Consider the following 19,743-nt stretch of genomic DNA (forward strand, 5'->3'; position numbering starts at 1 on the left):
GAACAACAAAGCCAAGACTCGTGGTCGGTTTTACTATGATGGATCGTCAGGCCTGACGGCTGCAGAGACCAGCGTCATTCTAGTGGGATGCACGGCGGAGCAAATCGGAGGATGACAACATGATGATCAATGAAGTTTAGCCCTATATAGCAAAGAGCTATTATCACAATATGACTCTCCAAACCTCTGTCCAAAGATCCACATGATAGTCTATATGTGCCTCACGGAGAACAAGATCTTTTCTCTCGATAATTGCAAAATACTACTCAGAATGTCAGTTGATCGGCCTTCCAGAGGCTCAAGTCCTTCATCTCGTGTGCTGAGCATCACATCTCCTCTTTCACTGCAACATCTGGCTCCGCAGCCTCGAAATCGCCTTGTTCCAGGATCGTTCCTGTGCAAATCTTTCCTATATGTGTGCGATCAATCGTCACACAGTTTCTACGAATGTTCGCCATGAGAACCTTGATGAAGGGCACTGGACTGCGTTGGAAGCCTTCAGAGCCTGGTTGCTGGACAACATATCCATCAGGTTCGATGATCATACCTTGTTCCGCCGGGTAGTAAGCCAAACAGAGGTATCGACATAACTCAGTATACTCTTTGTAGGAGCCGAGGTATAATTGGCCAGCGAACAGGTTCAATTGGACAACTAACTTGCGTGGCAGATATTTTGGATCGAAGTCCGCCCCTAAGGTGAACAGATCCAGCTTATCGAGCGGGCGGTACTGAAGATTAGGTCGTGGTGCGTACACATGAAGCGTGACTTTCTTATACTTCTTAACGATCTCAATCAGGTGTTGAGCCTCGAAAGGACTAATGATGATAACGAACTTGACGGTACCTCGATGCACTTTGGTCAGTATCCACTGCACCGGGCGATAATACGAGTCACTGATAGCGTCCTTTGGCAACTCCTTGATCGTAGTGGCAAAGTCAACGGTCACAAGTAAGTCCTCAGTAAATTGAGCGACGTCAAAATCAGATGCGCTACAATCCCTGAGGCTGTCGTATGCTGGAATAAAGGCATCCGACCTCAGGTCTAGCTTTCCAGTTCTCGCCAAGACTTCTACTGCTCTGTGCAGTACATGGTCAGCTGGATCTACTGGCGCAGGATGCTCGACGTTCTGTTCTTCTTCTGCCTCGGGGTTAAGTTCCCTCTCTTGCTCCTCAGCCAGAGATGTAGCGTTGAATTTCACGCATGCGAACTTGCGGCAGCGGTCAACGATACTCTGGATGCTAGGCTTCGCGACGTCAAATATTGTCTCAATGTTCTGTTTGGATTCAGGCTTAGGTCTGAAGCGATACTCGAGTGTCTTAGCCTCTGGCTCGAGGAACCGCTCTGCTTCGTTCTTTGACATTGAATAATAGCCTTGTTCGTGAGAACCTCGTTCAGCTTTCTGCCATATAGGCACCTGATCTTCGAAGCGTTTCCCCTGAGCGGCCCACAGAGGCATACTGTGCTGTAAGTCGAGGCACGACTCCCCAACTGCCCAAGACAAAACGTCCTTGACCTCAATGATAGGTTCCGTTGGTGGTTTCGTGTCCGCGATAGCTTCAATACGACTTTTGCGTTCCAAGATTTTTGATTGTATTTCGGTTGGAACACAGAACACTACCGACTGCGACTTACCCAACCTCCGCATGCGCATACAGGCTTGGCACAATCGGTCCTTGGTGAGTCGAGCTCCCAGGGTGACGGCTGCGCGGTATGTTGCGGGAAGAGAGATGTCTATACCTCTCGCGTGTTGTTCTGAGAGAAAGACAAGACACAGATGGGTCTGCTTACTAAATGGAGAGGACTGCAACGCTTCAACATGACCGGTTCGATCGAGCACAGTAATCACATCGTTGTCGTCAACGAATATGACTGCTTTGGTATCCTCTTGGTGTACTATTTTCTCCAGCCATTGCGCTGCGACTTGGCGACTGCTGAGCTCTAGAATAAATGCCCCTACGTCGATGATCACGCGAGGCAGCGGATCCAGTTTGAGGACCAGATCGAGAAGTATATCTGCATCCGAAGCTAAGCTTGAAGAGGCTCTTGGGGGTATAAGCTCCACAGAAGTTTCACTCTGCAGTAGATAGCTAAGCACCAGCGCATTTGTGTGACGCTGTGCAGCCAAGTCCAAATGCGTGACTGAGAGCGGGAGAAGATGGTGAGCATCGTTGGTACCACTGAAACCAGTGGTCGGATGTACTTTTTCTCGTCCGATGTCCCACCCGCTAGAGGACAGCTTCTGGGGAAACTCGCGTATTTCCGCGCAGAACACCATGTTCGAGAGATACCAGTCTACAACAACTTTGGAAAATCGGAGATGAGGAAATATTTGATCGGTGCAGATCACTCTGTCCTTCATGTTGATTCCTGCCAGTTGATGAAAATCCTGTGGGAGCTCTGGTGACGAACGTACCCACTCTCCAAACTCACCATCAGCTTGGTCACTACGAAGAAGCTTTCCAAAAGTGAGAAACATTTCTTCGTCACTGAGACCTCCATAGTAATAACTCAGAGAACTGAGGATAATGGTAACGTCTGGGTGCGAGAATTCTGATCGTTGGGACGGTGTATCCTTCGCGCGGTAAGGCACAGCCAGTCGACTTCTGGGTATTCGTGCTGGGTCGAGGCCGTAATTGACCTTCCAACGTTTTGCAAGCAGCGCGAATGATACGATGCCACCAGCGATGAGGCCTCGTAAAAGCAGAAGGTAATTCTTCGTTGATGGCGCGAAAAAAGCATGAATTTGGTCGGTCTCCACATGCGAGATCTCTTCTGATGTCAGATCAGGCTTCGAAATATATATCAAGACCGCCTGCCGGACATGTTCTGGCTGTCTTGAAATCGGGAACCCGGGTAGTCCAATAGAACAGATATGCTCCGTAATCAAGTTCAGTAGAAGTTCGGCTGCATCGGACCGAAGTATTCTTACCCGTGGAAAGCGCCCTGTGCGTCGTTCGTCTATCTCGATCGATTTTGGCAGGCTCTTCTGGACTTTAGGAGCAAAGCGCGGAATGAGTTCCAACAGCGACTGTATGACGTTCCATCTCTGCGGCGAGAACTCCACAGGACGTTGTAGGCCCATGGTGTATATCATCTCGAAACGGACCGAGAAATTCTCGTCGCTCTCATCTACGATATCTCTGGAATTTGAATTCAGGAAACGCTGTATATTTAGTAGAATTTGCCCAACCTGATCCTGCCCAGAGATTGTACAGTCCAGTCCCATCAATTGAAAGGACAATATATGTTCAGGTTGGACTAAAAGCACACCGCCGTTTTTGAGACAGTTCTTCATCTGCCTTTCGACAGCTTTAGCCTGGTCTAGATTCAGGGTCAAGGAGCGTGAAAACGGCATGTGGTGAATCTGTCGATCGAGCAACCCGCCTAACTTTGAAACCAGCATGGAAAAGGCTTGTTTTGATTGAGGCTTCGATACGATTACGCGCGTTAGGGTCTCTCCCGTAGAGGAAGCAGCAGCAACAAGGGGCACGATGACTGAGCTTTTGCCTAACCCCATCATCAGTTGCGAAATCGAGTTCTTGTTGTCTGGTGGGCTTTGCATGTGCTGTGCAGTTTCCATTTGAACTGCCCGGATAGCAATGGCACTTTCAATTTCGAGAAGTAAAGCTTCAGGGTATTCTGATGCTTTCCAGTTGGAGTGTCCTTGGTTTGACAGCTCATTCGAAAGTGCAGTCATGTTCGATGACAAAGAAAGAAGCCTTTCAGCTCTCTGCACTTGTGTCAGTGCCAGACCATATTTTATGATACAGTCCTTCCAGGCTTGCGGCAACAAGACCCAGCGTTTGTGCTGCAATTGTTGTACAAAGAGTTTAGGGCATATTCGCGGGAAGGCTCCAGTTCGGATTGCCAACTTTCGAGCCCAAGAATGGTCATCGGTGATAGCCTGCTTAATTGCATCAAACAAAACTTGCAGATACTGGTTACTGCTTGCGAGGAATGCGGTCAACTCTTCCTGGACATTTTGGCAGTCAGGGTGGATCCGCTGCCTATCTTGATGGACACCTGATTCTTGAAGTGAAGCAGCACTTACCCTTAGAGTTTTTACGTACTCTATTTCGTGTGCTGCAACGGCCTGGAGCTCAAGAATAGACAGTAAGTCCGATAAAGTAGGGTTTGCCAAATGCTCCTGTACTATATATCTGAAAACAGTCGGAGAGGAAGGATCTGTCGGCGGCTGCGTCGGTATCTCAGGAGCCATAGGTTTGAACACATCCTGCTCGCTAAAGTGGTGCTCCCTGAGCGGTGCATCAGTTGCATCGATATCATCATCGTAGCAGTAAGGGGAAATAGCAACAGGCTCGATCGCCAAAGTCCTGACGGTCTTTTCAATCTTGACTAGATACTCAGCAAATTGGTAATTGTCGTACCGAAGCTTGAAATATTCTTTCACGCTCGCAATGGCTTTTTTAACGTCAATGTAGATGTCGAACTGACCTATTGGAAGGTGCGGTTCTCTGCATGGCCACTGGTCACACAAAGCTGTAATGAAATCTGCCAAGCATTTGGTCTGCAAACGTTGATAAGCGCGATGACGTCGTAGGACAAGTGCTTCATCATCCTCTTTCTTTTTTGGTATTGTCTTCGGCAGCTTTGACTCCGGACACTGATCTACAGGTACCAAAGCCGGCTCGAGAAGGTCTTCCAATTCGTGCACAACCAACGCCTTGCCCAGACCAAAGTTACACAATGGCACATCTGGTGGGCGTATTTGTGCTAGAGCCGGAGCAGAGTAGAATGATGACATCGTTTGGACAATATCCATACTCCCATCTTCTGTGAATGCGATGGTTGACAGCCAGATCATGACTTGGAATATACTGTACAACTCCGATGAGCGTGCTAATGACTCCTGTATCCGACACCAGGATTCAGATAAAGTTTGTTTCGGCTTGACTAGCCATAGGCTATCAAAAGCCAAGTAGGATACATCAATAGCAGGAAGAGGGTTCTGTAGCCTTGTGGTCTGCACAATAGACTCCCATATGTCGTTATGATAGTCGGGACTCAGCACTGTGTGCACAACTTCACGCCTTCGGAAGATTAGAGAAGCTGCTACGAAGCATGATTGTGCCCTGTTGCTATTGAGACCGCAATCTCTTGATATATATCTGACATCGTTGGCAGTGTCGAAATCTTCAGCCCCGAATCCATGGATGTGGAATGCTGCACACCGAATGTTGTCACGCTCCACTAAATGTTGGCTCGTCATTGTCAGGGTAGGAGGTTCGATGTAATTTTCAGACTTAAGATAAAAGAGACTTTGTTCTCTTGCCTGGTCATACAAGGACTCAACTGTAGTACGGAAAGAGTTATGTTGTGCCAAAGAATTGAGGTTCTTGTCCCATACAACGTGATGCGAAATGAATGTTCCATTGAAAGGAAGAATTCTGGCAGGGCTGAGTTCGCTAATGCACTTCAGCAGATCCAGAGTATCGGACGAAAGGTAGTCGAACGAACGAACAGACGCAGATCTGAGTATCGTAAGTGCTTCCTCAGTTCCAGTCTTATGTGTGAGCGGGTCTGGTAGGCATCCAGATGTGACTGCATGTAGGTAGCTCAGCAAAAGTCTACTGTGTAGGGTACCATCGTCATTCAGTCGTCCTAGAAGTTTGTCGATCGAAAATCGATGTATTCGGCTGACTGCGTTTGTGCTGCTAGCACTGATGGTCACGAGAACGTGGTGCCCAGCTTTAACGTATTGGATTGCGTTCTCGGGCACCAACAATATTCTATCGTTCCTGTCGTTGCTATCTTTCAGGACCAGCTTATTCTTCAGGCCGATTAGAGAGCCAATATCTTGAGAGCTGTCCACAACGAAGTCCTGGAATTGATCAGACTGTATGAACGCGGTTCCCTTTTTCAACCGGAAGCTGAGTTGAAGTCGGGTCAGATCAATTTTCAGACAGTCATCAGCGTTATCATGTGTCACTATAGCATGATCAGGTTCCTCAATCACCGAGAATATACGAGTAAGGGTCTGGGCTGAAAGGCGAGTCTTGTTGATGAGCTTTAGTGATCCTTTGGACAGCACCCATGAGGTGCGAGTTCTCATCTTTGTCAGTGTCCAATTTAAAGGTGACGAATCCCACGGTCTTGAAGACGGACGGAACTCTATCCGTTCTTCAGATCTTTCCAGCCAATGGCAAAAACCATCAATAAAACAGTCCGGGAAATCCGCTTTGAACAGCCGGGGAGGCAAGAGCTCAAAGAGTGCACCACTTGTTGAGGTTGCTTTGATTAGGAGATCATCCTCCAAAGGGTCATCCTTTCTTCTATCGAAAGACGTGAGACTAAAGTCTAAATTGCATCCAGCCCATGGCTGTTTTGTCGCGAATTCCATGCCTGGAGATTGGGATGGGCAAACTTCTAGAGCGGTGCGCCCGAGCAAAAGTCTATAAGTCGGATGCATTTCGTACTTTCCTGGTAGGCGTGCCAGAGGTACCCCGTTTACAAGTAATTCTGCAGTTACGAGGTTGAAATGGACTGTGTTCTTGACGCCGTGGGGCGGATCACTCTCGAGCCAATGTTCACAAGGATCTGCAAGAGCATGCCACGATCCTGCCTGATAGCTGGTCCATGAGTGGCTTATGGCTTCATCCAGAGAGCCGTTTTCCTGCTCCGTTATATGTTCAGCCAGTCTTGATCGACATTGATACATCAATTTTCGCCAGCGATGGATGCATGCCAGGAGTAAATGGTCTCCTGTATCTCTATTGCTGTCTGTCCATTCCCGACAGACTATCGCAGACTGTAAAAGCATTGCCGCTTCTTGAGTCGACGAGAGAAGGACGTCAAGATGCCGCTGTTCAACTTCAAAGGTCATTACAACCGCCGTTGCGATCTCGACGGCTCGATCCGTTTGCTCGCCACGTGCGGTCTCCTCTGTGAACATATTTGCGTTATTCCGTAGACCGATCAGCCAGGTGAATGCTATAGCACGAGCGGCGGACAGAAATTCCAGACACTCCGCTTCTACAGTTACCGATGCGGTCAAAGATAGAATACGTGACGCCAAGGAAATGAAAATTTTGACGGCATGAGAGGACTCCACATTCTGCTTCACTCTTGCGAGCGCTTCTCCAAGTTTGGTCATGAACTTCAGTCCGAATGATTCATCAAGAACAGGCTCATGACTTGAACGAGTAATTTCATTCTGCGTATTAGGCCCTGCTTGATTAATAAGCTGAAGAATGAGAGCAGATGTCTCCTTTTTGGAGAAATCTAACGTAGGTACGGAGATCTGAACAAGAATATTCAACCACTGAAGGCGATGACCAAGTGGAAGTGCTGCATATGTTCGATATTCATCAAGGGAAAGTGTTTCTGGGCATGACCATTGAGATGAGATAACCTCGTTAGGAGGTGGACCGTCCGGTTGTGTAAATGGACGATGTAGAAACTTCTGTAGCGTAATCGAGCTTGCGGGAAGTTGGTAAGTACAAAAGGCATGGAATTCTTTCGTAGGGCGGGGGGCAGAAGTAAATGAGGTCGCTCTGTGATCATAGTACTCCCAGTGGAGAGGACTGGCCAGGCATACGTCATTCTCCTTCAACTCTGTGATGTGCTTGAAACTGCGCTTCAAGACGGAACCCAGTTGAGACCTTGCTGTAGTAGCTACATCAATATGCCGTGACTTCCAAGCGTCAGAGTCTCGGAAGTTCTTAAGACCACTGTAGGTGTTGGCCAACAGCTTTGGCCTCGATTGGCCCGGACACACATAATCACACTTGAGTGTGGCCATAAGAATGAAATGAAGCCCATCTCTCCAGGCTTGGAATGAACGTGGAACTCTGAGCTCAAAAACGAGAGCTTTCAGTTCGTTTTCGTCACTGGGGAGTGGCCATTCGTACAGCTTGATTCGTATCTGGTCAGCCTTCTTAGAGAGCTGGCATCTTTTGCACTTTGGACTGTGTGTTTTCTCTATGGTGCCTCTGTACTTGTTCACAGTCGCCTCGATCATATCGCAGTGACCCTCACGATGTTGTCTCATGAGGCATTCGTGCTCTGCTACCTTTGCACTAAGCTCCTGGCATTTCTCGTCTCGGTCAATCAAGGCTTGTGCCTCAATCTCCTGGCGCAGACTTTTGTGGATGCCAGATGAGTCAAAAAAGCGAACAGCAAAGGATGCTGCATGGCCAAAGTTATGAAACATGGAAACGGGTAAGCTGAGATCAGCTTTCGACTTTCGTTGCTTCAGGTAGTTCTCCAGCTTATGTAATCTCTCCATTTCCCGCCTTCGCGGGAGGATCAAGGATTGTAGAAGCTCAACAGGTATGTCAGGGTCATACTCACGAAGCAAAGTAAACATCGAGCATGCTGAGAGATCCATGGCGACCCATAGCTCGAAGAGAGTGATTACCATCATCGAACACGTCTCAGGATTCTGTTCATAGTGTGGTGCAGCCGCAGCGTGATAGGCTTCTATCAGATCCTGAATCAGTGTGCACGAAGTCTTCTCGAACAAATTAGAATTAATCCAAGCTTCAAGATGTGTTTCGACCCATAACTCCGTGGCTAGTAGTTCGAGGGCAAGCTTTTCCTCGTCATCATCAGAGAAAACAATATCGGGGAAATCTTCGTCGTCGAAAGTGGGAAGCGTGTCTTTGGGCTCGTACTTTACCATTTTCTGGCGCTTGGCTTTTTTGCCCGTCGACGTAATGAATTTATCAAGTTTTGGAAGACGGTGATACGCGTCCTCTGCAGGCTGGAGGGACGAAAGACCTTCTAAGCGCAAATCATTCTTTGTTGAGTCCGTGACAACATTCCATCTAGTCTCAAGGAGAGCACGAGCAGCGACTATAGCTTCTTCAATATTATGTTGCCAAGGGCTGACGATGTCGCCAAGTTTAGTCACCCGACGACTAATCTTTGCAACCATGCACGAAAGAACATCAGAGGGTAATCCAATCTTCGTCGCGAGGCGGAGAATTTGGGACAAGGCTAAAGTCATGAAAAGCTTGTACAGTCCGTGCGGCTCAGTCGTACTAGAGCGTAGTCGGGCTTGAAGCATTACTCGCATCAATAGCCATATCGGAGTTCGTCTCCAGGGTCGATGGCTCTCGGGGCCGACCACATCATCTCGGGTATTTTTGATGATACGAGAGGTGTTGTGAGGGCTCCCACAAGCTCTGATATAAGACATCAAAAGCTCCGTTACCAGTGACGGGTCTGGACTTTCGCGATCAAGCACATTTTTCGCATCGATCCTGTCCTGTTGATCCTCTGCGTCGATACAGCTGAGGAAACTCAGCTTTCTGACTGTAGACACGAGAGTCGATTGGAACCCGTCGGCGCGAAAGACTGTGAGTGGAACTGCAAAACTCGATGATGGAAAGGTACGCTGCAGTCGACCTTTTGCTTTGATACAAGCGGAGTTATCTGGCGACAGCTCGAAACAATCAAAAACTACATTTTCGCCAGCGTTTGAGATGATAAGTGCAGCATTGTGTGGTCGGATCAATAGCGGAATCGTGCCACCTGGTAGCTTTAGTAAATGATTACTTGCGTATTGTAGCAGGTCTCACCTCTGGGATGCAATTTTTGCAGCATTGTAGTCAGAGTTTCAGCATCAATCGCGCCTTGCTTGTCCATACATGCCTTCATGTTCTTGAACATTGATTGAGCCGAATCGATTGGACTAAGTTGACTGGGATTTGCCGAATCGGAGGCTTCTTCAAGCGCGCTCTGCATAAGCCCGAGTAATTCACGATCATATTGCACATTGTGGTCGTCTTTCGACGGTAGCCGTTTGGGAAGGTAACAATGGTTGACAAAATAGTTCACCGCTTGAGCGGTGGGCTCATCGCTGACAGACGAGGTATCTGAATCGCTCATTATGGAACACTAGAAGCGATACGAAGGTCTAAGCGGAAGAGATGATACTGGATCTGTAAAGCTTTGGAGGCCTGTGAAGTCGAAGGAGGTAGGTGTAGAGGTAGAGAGTTGAGAGGTGAGGGAGACGAAGCGTAAGTTGGACGAGTTTGAGAGAAGTGATCAGAATGTGAGGTGAATTCATAATGGCTGCTGGATAGTACTGTACTCGACCATAGTGAGTAATTAAGTGAATAAGGCGCTGAGATCACTTCATGAAGCCTCAACAGTTGGCGGCGAAGAGGAGACAGAGCCTCGACAACACCAGGCATCTCATTGAGAGCCATTGGAACTGGAATCGTTTAGCTGATGGTACTAGACACACAGTGTGAGAGGTTCGCGATGCTGGATGAGCTTAGAAGTGTGAAAGACGCGATGTAGAAGCAGCCCTCATCTAATAATTAATTATGGGTAGGTACGAATAGAGGTTGGAGGGCTATGATCTAACCGTATCAGGCTAGCGTGATTCTAGCTAGTCGCTCTAGCAGTGATATCATCCTGAACCATATTAATGATCAATATTCAACCTCCGATCGACCGCAGTAGGGGTCGTTTTCTCATAGATCCTACAGTATGGCTACAACTTATTATAAAGAAGCCTGGCCATCAATAGGCAAACATCGTTCGTTGAGCGTTTGACCAATCCTACGTCACTTATCCATGCCACATATGATATATATCGTTAGGAGACGACATAGTCTGCTGTCTTGACAAGTAGCCAAGCATACGTCTGCCCCTTCAGAACATACCGCACCATCACAGGATGTCCTCTAGGAAAGCACCGGTCATGGTAGAGATACATGCCATCTCGAGCATTTACTCGCCCGCCCATGACGCAACAAGACAAGATCCTATTCGCAAACGTCTCTCGATCATTGATTCCAGCTGTGCAAACTTCACACCGACCGGGGCGCTATGGTATCTTGAGCGCTCGGCTGATGAATCTACGTTTGCCATTGACGCTCTTCGAGAAAGCTTGAAGGCAACCTTGCAAGGCTATCTGCAATTCACAGGACGATTGCGTATGGTGCATCAGGACGATGAAGAATCACATGCAAACGGAACGGCGTTTTACAATCGTCTTGAAGTGTGGTATGGCGATGCAAATGCTCCAGGGGTCACTTTTGTAGCTGCGTGTTCAACGGCGAAGCTTGATGACTTTGTCCCCACGGCACAGGAGCAGGCGCAGAGGAGAGTTTGGAAAGCGACAGATATACCGCGGGAAGATGTGCGTATCCATTACTAGGGATCTAGCAATGAGAGATCTAGCAATGCGAGATCTAGCAATGGGACAGCGATTCTAACGAGTGTTCAGGTCTTCCTCTCAAACCCTCTGGCAAACGGCATGACAGCTCCGACCTACGACGACAGCAACAACATATCCGACCCCGTGATGGTAGTGCAAGTCACCTCGCTCTGCGATGGAGTCGTCATCGGCGTCAAGATATCTCACCCCCTCGCAGATGCGCATACCCTTGCTCTCTTCGTCCGCGATTGGTCTTCAACACATGCGGCAATGCACAACGGCCTGTCTCCAGCTCCACCGACCGCAATCTTTGAGCCACAACTCATAGATGACGCGGCGACGAAGGCATTACACGGCTCCTCGAAAGAGGAAATCCTCTCCAAAGCTCTTAGTGCTCCAATGCAGCGCTTCGACTGGTGGGACTGTGCACACGCCCCGTTTCGTTCTGTGGCCATGCAACCTCCCGAGATCCTGAGGGACAAACCCGCCGCCAAAACACCTATTCGCAAGCCTGATAGAACAGCATGGCACGAATGGAACCGCGATGCACCAGTCGAACACGTCGTCTTGCACTTCAGCGCCGCAGAAATCTCATCTCTGCGTGAGCACGTCGCGCTGCACACAGATACCAACAACACCCTCCAGCCAAGCACTCACGACATACTCCTGGCACATATCTGGTCTGCCATCACACGAGCCAGGGGCTTCACAACTCACTCTGACGACGACGACGACGACGACGACGGCAACGTCCACGCAGCCCTCAGCTTCTCCCTCCGCACACGCCTCTCCCCACCGCTCCCCTCTCACACCACCGGCTCCCCAATCGCAAACATCACATTCACCCTCCCCGCACACACCGTCGCATCACCAACCTCCCTCGCCCACACCGCATCCACAATCCGCACCACTCTACACACCCTCACCCCCTCACTCCTCGCAGCACACATCTACAGCCTCACGCAAGAAACCACCCCACAGCGCATCTGGCAGCTCTTCCTCGGCCGCAGACACGTAATCATCACGAGCTGGGCGCGCACTGGGTGTTACGACGTCGATTTCGGCACGGGCAAGACACCACGCTATGTTCATCCCATGATGCCGGCTGTGGACGGGTGCGTACAAGTCATGGAAGCTGCAGCACGAAAGGAGGAAGCGGAGCATGATGATGATGATGATGATGGAAAATGGTTTGCAAGGGGCGTGAATGTGAATGTATTTCTCACCGCAGACGCGATGGAGATGCTGTTGCGCGAGTACGTAGAAGTATCCCGCCTGCACAGCTAGGCAGACAAATCAGATCCAACGCCCGTACACCGTTCCAAAAAAAAAAGGTTGAAAAAAAAAAAAAGGTCCCAAGAGAAATGCATAACCCAAACTCCCTCTCCAGCCGCGACTGCAAATAAATCCCCCATCTCTAGCAGCGCGATCCCTTCCGAAATGTGCCAACCCTTCTCTTGATATCTCCGCTTCCCGTCTCTCCGCTCTCCGCTCTCCGCAGCTCATACTATACCTTTCCACCCCTGCCCACGACGCCCGACGAGCCTCATTCTCACACTCGCCACCGCTCTCCTAACCCTTCCTACGAACCCCCGACGACGCAGTACCGGGCTGAGGCCTGGTACTACGAGTATTTGGCTTCTTACGCGCAGGCGCAGGGGGTGAGGAAGGCGGAAGGGGAGACGGCGACGAGGTAGTGACCGTTTCTGGCGGTGGAGGACTTGTATTCGACGGTGGCGCCGCGGCTGGGGGTGGTGCAGTCGGTGCTGCTGGCGGTGCTGGCGGTGCGGTCGGTGCGGTCGGTGCGGGCGGTGCGGTCGGTGGTGGTGGTGGTGGTGGTGGTGGTGGTGGTGCGTCCTCGTCCGACTCCTCCTCCTCCTCGTCGTCGCTAAACATCCCCACGAGACGCTCCATCTCTTCAATCTCGTTGAGACTTGGAATCTCATCCTCCGGGACCCGGGTCGCGATGTCGTACAGGTATAGGCGCGCCGGGTCCGGCTCGTGGTGGGTGTCTGCGGCGGTGGTGATGCGGGCGGTCTTCTTGCCTTTGGAGGAGGCGCCGCCGGTGGTGGTGATGGTGTCGGTGGGGGAGGGGGGAGAGGTGGAGGAGGAGGAGGAGGCGTCGGCGTCGACGTCGACATCTGAGATGCGACGCTTCTTGGCTTGGGTGGTGGTGGTGGTGGGTGCGGAGGGGGAGATCTTGTCGGTGGGCGTGGGGTCTGAGGCAGGCGTGTCTGCCGGAGTGCTTGTCTGGCAGGGTTCTGCCGATGGAGTGATGGTGTTGTTGTTGCCGCTGGTGCTGCCAGCTTGACCCATCACTTCTTCCGGAGCAGACACGTTGCCACCCTCACCACCCGTCTGCGAGCTCGTCCTCTGCTCGACCCCCTGAGTCCGCGGTCCGCGCCACGCGGCCGACTCCATGAACAACTCCCATCCGCGCTCCTCCTCGCGGTCCCGTGGGGTGTCGTCCGTCGTTGCCCAGTTGTACCTGTCGGCAAAGTCCACCGCCTCGTCCTCGTCTTCGTCGCTAGAGTCACCACCAAAGGGTGACTCGGGGGTCATGTAGGAAGGGGGGTCAGGGCCGATGCCCTGCCATTGCTCGTATGAGAGCGTCGGTGTGCGGAGCGAGGCTTGTGCGGAGGCGGCCGCTGCAGGGCTGCTGCGTGCGACCGGGGCGAATCTCTGCTGCTGCGCTCGGGCGGGAGTGGTGTTGAATGTGTGCCCTGGGTATGGCACGTTTCCAGCGCTGGGAGCTGGGCTGGCTGGTCCTTGGTCTTGCACTCGTGCGGCTGCACGAGTGGGGAAATAGTCGCTGGCCCGAAAGACGATGGTGGACGTGCTCGCGGGGGCATCGATGTCCATGTTGTCGGTCTCGTCTGGGCGAATGATTCCGTGACGGATGCTCAGTTGACGACCAAGCCAGTCCATGTACTCCAGGCTGTACGGGTTTGATGGTGGCCCGCTACCACTGCTCGCGTTGCGAGTCTCTTCCACTTCCACCTCCATCTCAACTTCCTCCTCTACTTCCGGTTCCAACTCCATGGCAGTACCTTCTGGCCCCACGAGCGCGCTGTGCTCTTCGGTGGAAACTTGTTCCGGAGCGCGCTGTCCTCGTGCGAAGAACCTACCATGGGACAGCAAGGGGGTGCTGTTGTATGTAAAGATGGGTTGACGCTGCTGCGCCGGTGGCTGAACCGCCCCGTCTTCATCATCCATCGGGGTATCTACGACCTCATGGCCGCTAGGAACCTGATGGCGGTCCGTGATTGGAAATGAATCCTCATCTCCATCGACCATCGACGAATCGACGACGGTCTCCAGATCAGAGAGAATCGATCCACTGCCTTCAGCCTTGGGAAAACCAGGCTCTCCAGCAGCAGACTCAACCACCTCCGCACGATCAGGCAGCGAGAGACCCGCCGTCTCAACGGCAAGCGGATCCTCCTCGCTGGCACGAGCTTCCTCTTCCGACGCCGCTTGGGCAACCACAATCTCTTCGAGCCTCTCTGGGGGTGAGAATTGTGGCTCCACCGAGCCGACGACGAGTCCCCCCTCTTCGCTTGGTTGGAAGTAGTACGACTCCTCCTGGCCGCCTTCCACATACTCCGGGTCCACCGCCCGCCGCCAAAACATCTCCTCTTCCTCCTCCTCCTTCTGCTCCTTCGTCATTGTGCCAGACTCCACAACGTCCAGCGGCACTTCCCCGTCATGCTCCTCCTGGGTAGGAAGAACCTCCAAGAGCTCGATGAGCTCGAGGGGGACGGTCTCATCCGAGACCGGCAGGTCCTCCACACTTCCATTAGCCTTTGGGAAACCAGGCTCGATAGAAGCAGGCGAAGTCTGCTCTTCCTCCCGTGCCTCCGAGGTCGTCTCTGTACCTTGTGCCTGAGCACGCGGCACGACGCCAAGGGGCGATGATGTGACAATAGGGTTGCTAGCCCCATTGCCAGGGCGTTCATCTTGGTGAACCGACGCGGGCTTAGCAGGGGCAGGCGAATCAGATTCACCGCCGTCTACCTTGGTCGGACCGGCGCCGGTCACAGGGGGAGAGTCGTGAGGTGTAGCACCGCTCTGGTCGGGAGCAGTAGGTGTGATGGCAGACCGGATCACCGTCCGTCTGCGCCAGTTGCTAGAGCGAGCGATGCTCTCTCCACGGCGTTCCAGGTGGCGAGCCAGGATGACGTCCGAAGACGGCTTGAAGGGCTCCTTGTCGCTTTCTGCTCCGTTGGGCAGGACTTCAATCGCAGTCCTCTCCGGAATCCCTTCGCGTGTTGCCTCCTCGATAGCCTCATGCGCTGGACCGCAGTGAGGAATCGAGGGGGCAGTCGGTCGCTGGACGTGATGGCTGTCCGGAGCAAAGCGGAACGGTGCACCATCACGGCCCAGTGGGACACGCGAGCTTGGAGGAGGGATTGAGGGAGGATATGCGGCTGTGGTGGTCGCCTGCTTGATCGCAAACTCGATGTCGATGGGTTCTGGTTGAGGTAAGGGCGGCGGGAGCTTTCTGGTGCAACAACACCTGCTGTACAGTGCCGCCGACAAGAGCACAAGACCAGCGACGACGAGGAAGAACCGAATGTGTGCTGTCCAGCAGCTACAATCGTCCACCAGAGCATCGCCGCTGGGTGTCTTTACATCGACGGGCTGCGGCAAGTGAGTTGACCATCCGATGTGCTCGAGGCACTGCTCCAAGGTGGCGTTGACGCGACTTAGACACCCGATGACGAAACTTTCGCGTGACATTGCAGCAATGGGAGTACCCGGTGCTGGCGTTGGAGGTCCCAGCGTCCCAGGCGGACTTGGTAGCTGTTGTGGACGAGTGAGAGTGTGAGCGATCTGTTTGACGAGAGCAAATAGCTCCGGTCGAAGCCATGGTATGTTCTGATCAATTGTGCTGAAGATGGAGAGACTGAGTCCCACGAGTAGGACGAGAAGAGGTAGCATCCTGAATGACTTTGAGGTGACAGGTTCTGAAAAGAACAGATGAACGAATTTGAGGTGCACGTCTCTGAGGGAAACGATCCCGAGATGGTTGTCTTATAGACAAACGTTTCTTCTTCATGAAAGCAAGAGATGAGAATAGAGAGGCAAAGTCAAGTAAAGTGTGGTAAGTTGTACGTTGTGAGACGTGTGAGACAATGATGTTGCTGGCAGGAAAAGGAAGTTCGAGAGAGAAGAGCAGAGAAAGAGAGCTATAAATAAGAAATTCGACAAGCGAGAAAGTGTGCCGGGTGACCTATTGAGAAGCGAGCGGTGACGACGTCACAGGGCCTGCTATTGTTCACCGTTGGTGAATGGACGGTGATGACGGCATCGCGAAGGGGTAAACAAACAAGGACACGCGTTGTTCACTTCGATTCACTTCTTGGCCAAACAATGTCAAATCAGAACCTTTGCCGAATTGCCGCCGAGATGGAATGTCTACTCTGTCCAACGAGCACAGACATGTCTCCAGGCTTCCAGTCTGCAATGATAGCTTTTATTCCGCAATACTTTGGGTCCCGCAAGCATATTTTTCTCGAAGTGGTGAACATGAATATCCTCGTCATTCATTCCTACGTAATTCATGTCCGTCGGATTAGGTGACTATTAATTGTGTTCTCCAAGCATCACGGAACAGCAAATTCCTGTGGATAGCAGTGCACTACCTGCCCCTTTTCCCAGCCAGAGGGTCCGATTCACCTTTGACATCGACCTTCAATTTCTTCCGGCAATCCTCACAGTACCACTTCTGTCGTCTTCCGGGCATATTCGTTTGGGTGAATCCCACACACTCGAAGTGAAACCATTGCTTCTCGCACTATGATAATTATTAGCAGGACCTAGGCAGATTGTGGATGGTTATTGAAACGATACATACACTTTCCTCGTTAGAGCAAGCTATCATCTGCCCGTGCGAGACATCGTTACAGAGACAGTACCGTTCTTCGTTGTCATCAATGTCGTCCTCGGCGGCGCCTTCTTCGCTCTTGCGGCGTGCGTGCCCTTTTCCTTTTTTGCGCGGCGCGATAGTCGTCATACCCTTGCCGTTCTCATCTATGGCAACCGGTCCAGGAGCACGCCTGCGACGAGTGCGCACAGGTGCGGTGTTGATGGCGATGGCAGCCTCGTGAGCTGTCGGGAGGCTGACATTGCTTGCTCGACGAAGGTTGTGACCTTTACTGGCTTCCTGTTTGACCTGGGGTTCTACGCTAGCCGCTTTGGCAGCTGCACCGCTACGAGACGAAGGCCGGGTTGACATCCTATATTGCGTTTGAGGAGGTACCGCTGCTGCCTCTGGAGTTGCAACTTGATCTTTGGGGGCAACAGACACACGACGGGAGCATGGCGCAGCCAGTTGCGGTTCCGTAGATGCGGCTCTCTCCTTGGCTGTAACAGAGGACCTGCGGGAGCGTGATACAACGGTAGTGGTTGAAGTCGTGGGGTTAACAGGTTCCACAGGGCGAGTAATGGGGACCAGGCTTTCCGATGCGGTTGCTGGCACAGCAGTCTCAACATTAGTAGTATCAACGGTGCCTACAGGCTCAACCGGCGCAGTCGGTGGCGACACGGGCGTCTGCATATGCTCATTCGGTGAAGGTAGTGGAGGAGTGAGTTTCTGGGGGCTGAGTGCTGGGACAGGAGTAGAAGGGCCGGCTGGAGCAAGGGGGACCATTGTTGCTACTGCGCTTCTCGCAGAGGTCGGAAGAGGAATTGGTGAAGCGGATGCCTGGGAAGCTGACGCTGGTAAGGGAACTGGCGTTTCTTGAGATCTAGCCGGCTGTGGCAGAATAAGCTTCAGTTTCTTGGCGTTGTTCTCAGCAACAACTGTAGAGTCTTGAGAAGCGCCGTCAGGGGTTTCTCCAGCGTCCTTACTATGTTCCGGGGATGCCTCCCGTTTCCTCTTCTTTACAGTCTTTGGAGTCTTACCTACGTCCTTTCTGGTGCTATTAGGAGCTGCAATTGGGGTTGCAGGACCGAAAAGATCCTTCATCGTATTTCCAATATTAGTGATCAGAGTGTTTGCTCCCTCCAGCCCACCCGCTCTCCTGATAAGAGGAAGTTGCTCCCTGGGAGCTTCTTTCTTGCGCTTTTGTGTCGGTTTGACGGCTTTTCGAGTCGTATCATTTCCCTCGGTGGTCTTCGAATTGGGTGTACCAGAAGGGGTTATCGGAGGTGGTGTCATGGGTAGAGCAGCGCTTTCATTAAGAGCCGACACGTATCCGGCCATCAAGGCAGCATGTGCAGGGGCAGTTGTAGCGGAAGCCAAACCACTTGCACCGTCGGGGGTATCTATAGTAATTTCCATGGGTACTGGCGCGTCAGCAAGGACTGGTTCAGGTTGGGCATCCGCATCATCTTGAATAATGGGTGGGGACAGAATGTCTGCTGCGATAGGTAAAGTAGGCGTCGGCTCTGCTTCCGCGGCGATAGGTACAGCTGGTGGTGATGGTGGAGGTAGAGGCTGGGGCTGGGGCTGGGGCTGGGACTGGGACTGGGACTGCGACTGCGACTGCGACTGCGACTGCGACTGCGACTGCGACTGCGACTGCGACTGCGACTGCGACTGCGACTGCGACTGCGACTGGGACTGGGATTGGGGCTGGGGCTGAGGATCATTGTCATCGTCAATGAAGGGTGTTCCAGTTTCTTGCGCCTCACGTCTAGCTTTTTCCATGGCAGCCAAACCACGGCCACGGGTATATAGCTCCCGCTCAACCATAGTCGCACTAGGTGTCCACACGGCATTTTTCTTCATCTGCTTGCGAAGCCTGGCCATCTCGTACTCTGTCAATCTCATCCAGGGCGCATGTCGGCTGCCGGGGAGTGCATCTGGCGGAGGAGGAGTGAGTCGAGCAAGGGCATTACTAGTCGAAATGCCTGCCACTCTACTATGGACTTCTGTGCCCATGCCTGGAGTCCTGATACGAGGCACTTTTGGTATCTTGATCTTCTGTGACTTGGGGACGGCCGGGCTTCCCATATCGGAGTTCGAGCTGTATCCTCCAAAGGTCTCTCCGGCGGCTATGGAGCCACCCGGGATAGTAAGGCGCCGATGTGTCCCAGCACGATGCTTGGGCCGAGTATCTCCATCTCTTTCGTCATCCGAATGTAGTGTCGGTCGTGGTATACGCTCCGTCTCAGGACGTCTTGTGCGTGCCACTGGTGGCGATACAGGAACAGGCGTAGGATCGCGCGACGGAGGCTTAGGTAGGGCTTCGAGCTTCTTCCTGATGGTGGTAATGCGATGGGCATGGCGTTCAGTGACATTAAAGATCCGGTTTGCTTCAGCAGCAGACGCCTCTCTGCAGATCAGCGCACTGTCTAGAGCTTCAGAGATGTCCCTCCTCAGCTTCACAGGATCTGCGCGCTGATCGACAGGAAGATCTGGTTGTCTTTGCCATTCAGATGTAAGCCTGTGAATTTCGCTGGTTCGCTTGCGGTAGGTCTCGTCGAGCTGTGCGATGAGGGTCAGAGAGCGTCGGAGGTCAGCAGGAAAGTATTCGGTGTAATCGGAGAAGTCAGACACAGTGGCTTGGTGGTCGGGATGTGTAGTCTCTTGGTGAGCTATGCTGGGGAAATGGTCGATGACATCGACGTCCGACATATTCGCATAGTTCACGTA

The 19,743-nt window shown here is 52.0% G+C and overlaps 4 protein-coding genes across 4 annotated transcripts; 1 reads left to right on the forward strand and 3 right to left on the reverse strand.

Annotated features, from left to right (window-relative positions):
* Positions 1-139: 139 nt before the first annotated feature.
* Positions 140-10,256, reverse strand: EJ05DRAFT_464797 (uncharacterized protein). Its single transcript, XM_033742756.1, has 2 exons — positions 9,547-10,256; positions 140-9,499 (listed from the first exon to the last, which is right to left on the reverse strand). Exons 1-2 carry the CDS (start codon positions 9,854-9,856, stop codon positions 327-329), a joined length of 9,483 nt encoding a protein of 3,160 aa, XP_033600345.1. The 5' UTR covers positions 9,857-10,256; the 3' UTR covers positions 140-326.
* A 172-nt stretch (positions 10,257-10,428) lies between these two features.
* EJ05DRAFT_464799 (uncharacterized protein) lies at positions 10,429-12,425 on the forward strand (the record flags this gene model as incomplete). The annotated part of the gene is made up of 2 exons (XM_033742757.1): positions 10,429-11,120; positions 11,208-12,425. The coding sequence occupies exons 1-2, from the start codon at positions 10,656-10,658 to the stop codon at positions 12,423-12,425; spliced, it is 1,683 nt and encodes a 560-aa protein (XP_033600346.1). The 5' UTR covers positions 10,429-10,655.
* A 285-nt stretch (positions 12,426-12,710) lies between these two features.
* Positions 12,711-16,082, reverse strand: EJ05DRAFT_485976 (uncharacterized protein; the record flags this gene model as incomplete). Its single annotated transcript, XM_033745495.1, has 1 exon — positions 12,711-16,082. One exon carries the CDS (start codon positions 16,080-16,082, stop codon positions 12,711-12,713), a length of 3,372 nt encoding a protein of 1,123 aa, XP_033600347.1.
* A 700-nt stretch (positions 16,083-16,782) lies between these two features.
* EJ05DRAFT_485977 (uncharacterized protein) lies at positions 16,783-19,725 on the reverse strand (the record flags this gene model as incomplete). The annotated part of the gene is made up of 2 exons (XM_033745496.1): positions 16,783-16,938; positions 16,999-19,725. The coding sequence occupies 2 exons, from the start codon at positions 19,723-19,725 to the stop codon at positions 16,783-16,785; spliced, it is 2,883 nt and encodes a 960-aa protein (XP_033600348.1).
* Positions 19,726-19,743: the final 18 nt, after the last annotated feature.

Source organism: Pseudovirgaria hyperparasitica (genome assembly GCF_010093815.1).
Source record: "Pseudovirgaria hyperparasitica strain CBS 121739 unplaced genomic scaffold EJ05scaffold_8, whole genome shotgun sequence".
Taxonomy (NCBI): Eukaryota; Fungi; Ascomycota; class Dothideomycetes; order Acrospermales; family Acrospermaceae; genus Pseudovirgaria; species Pseudovirgaria hyperparasitica.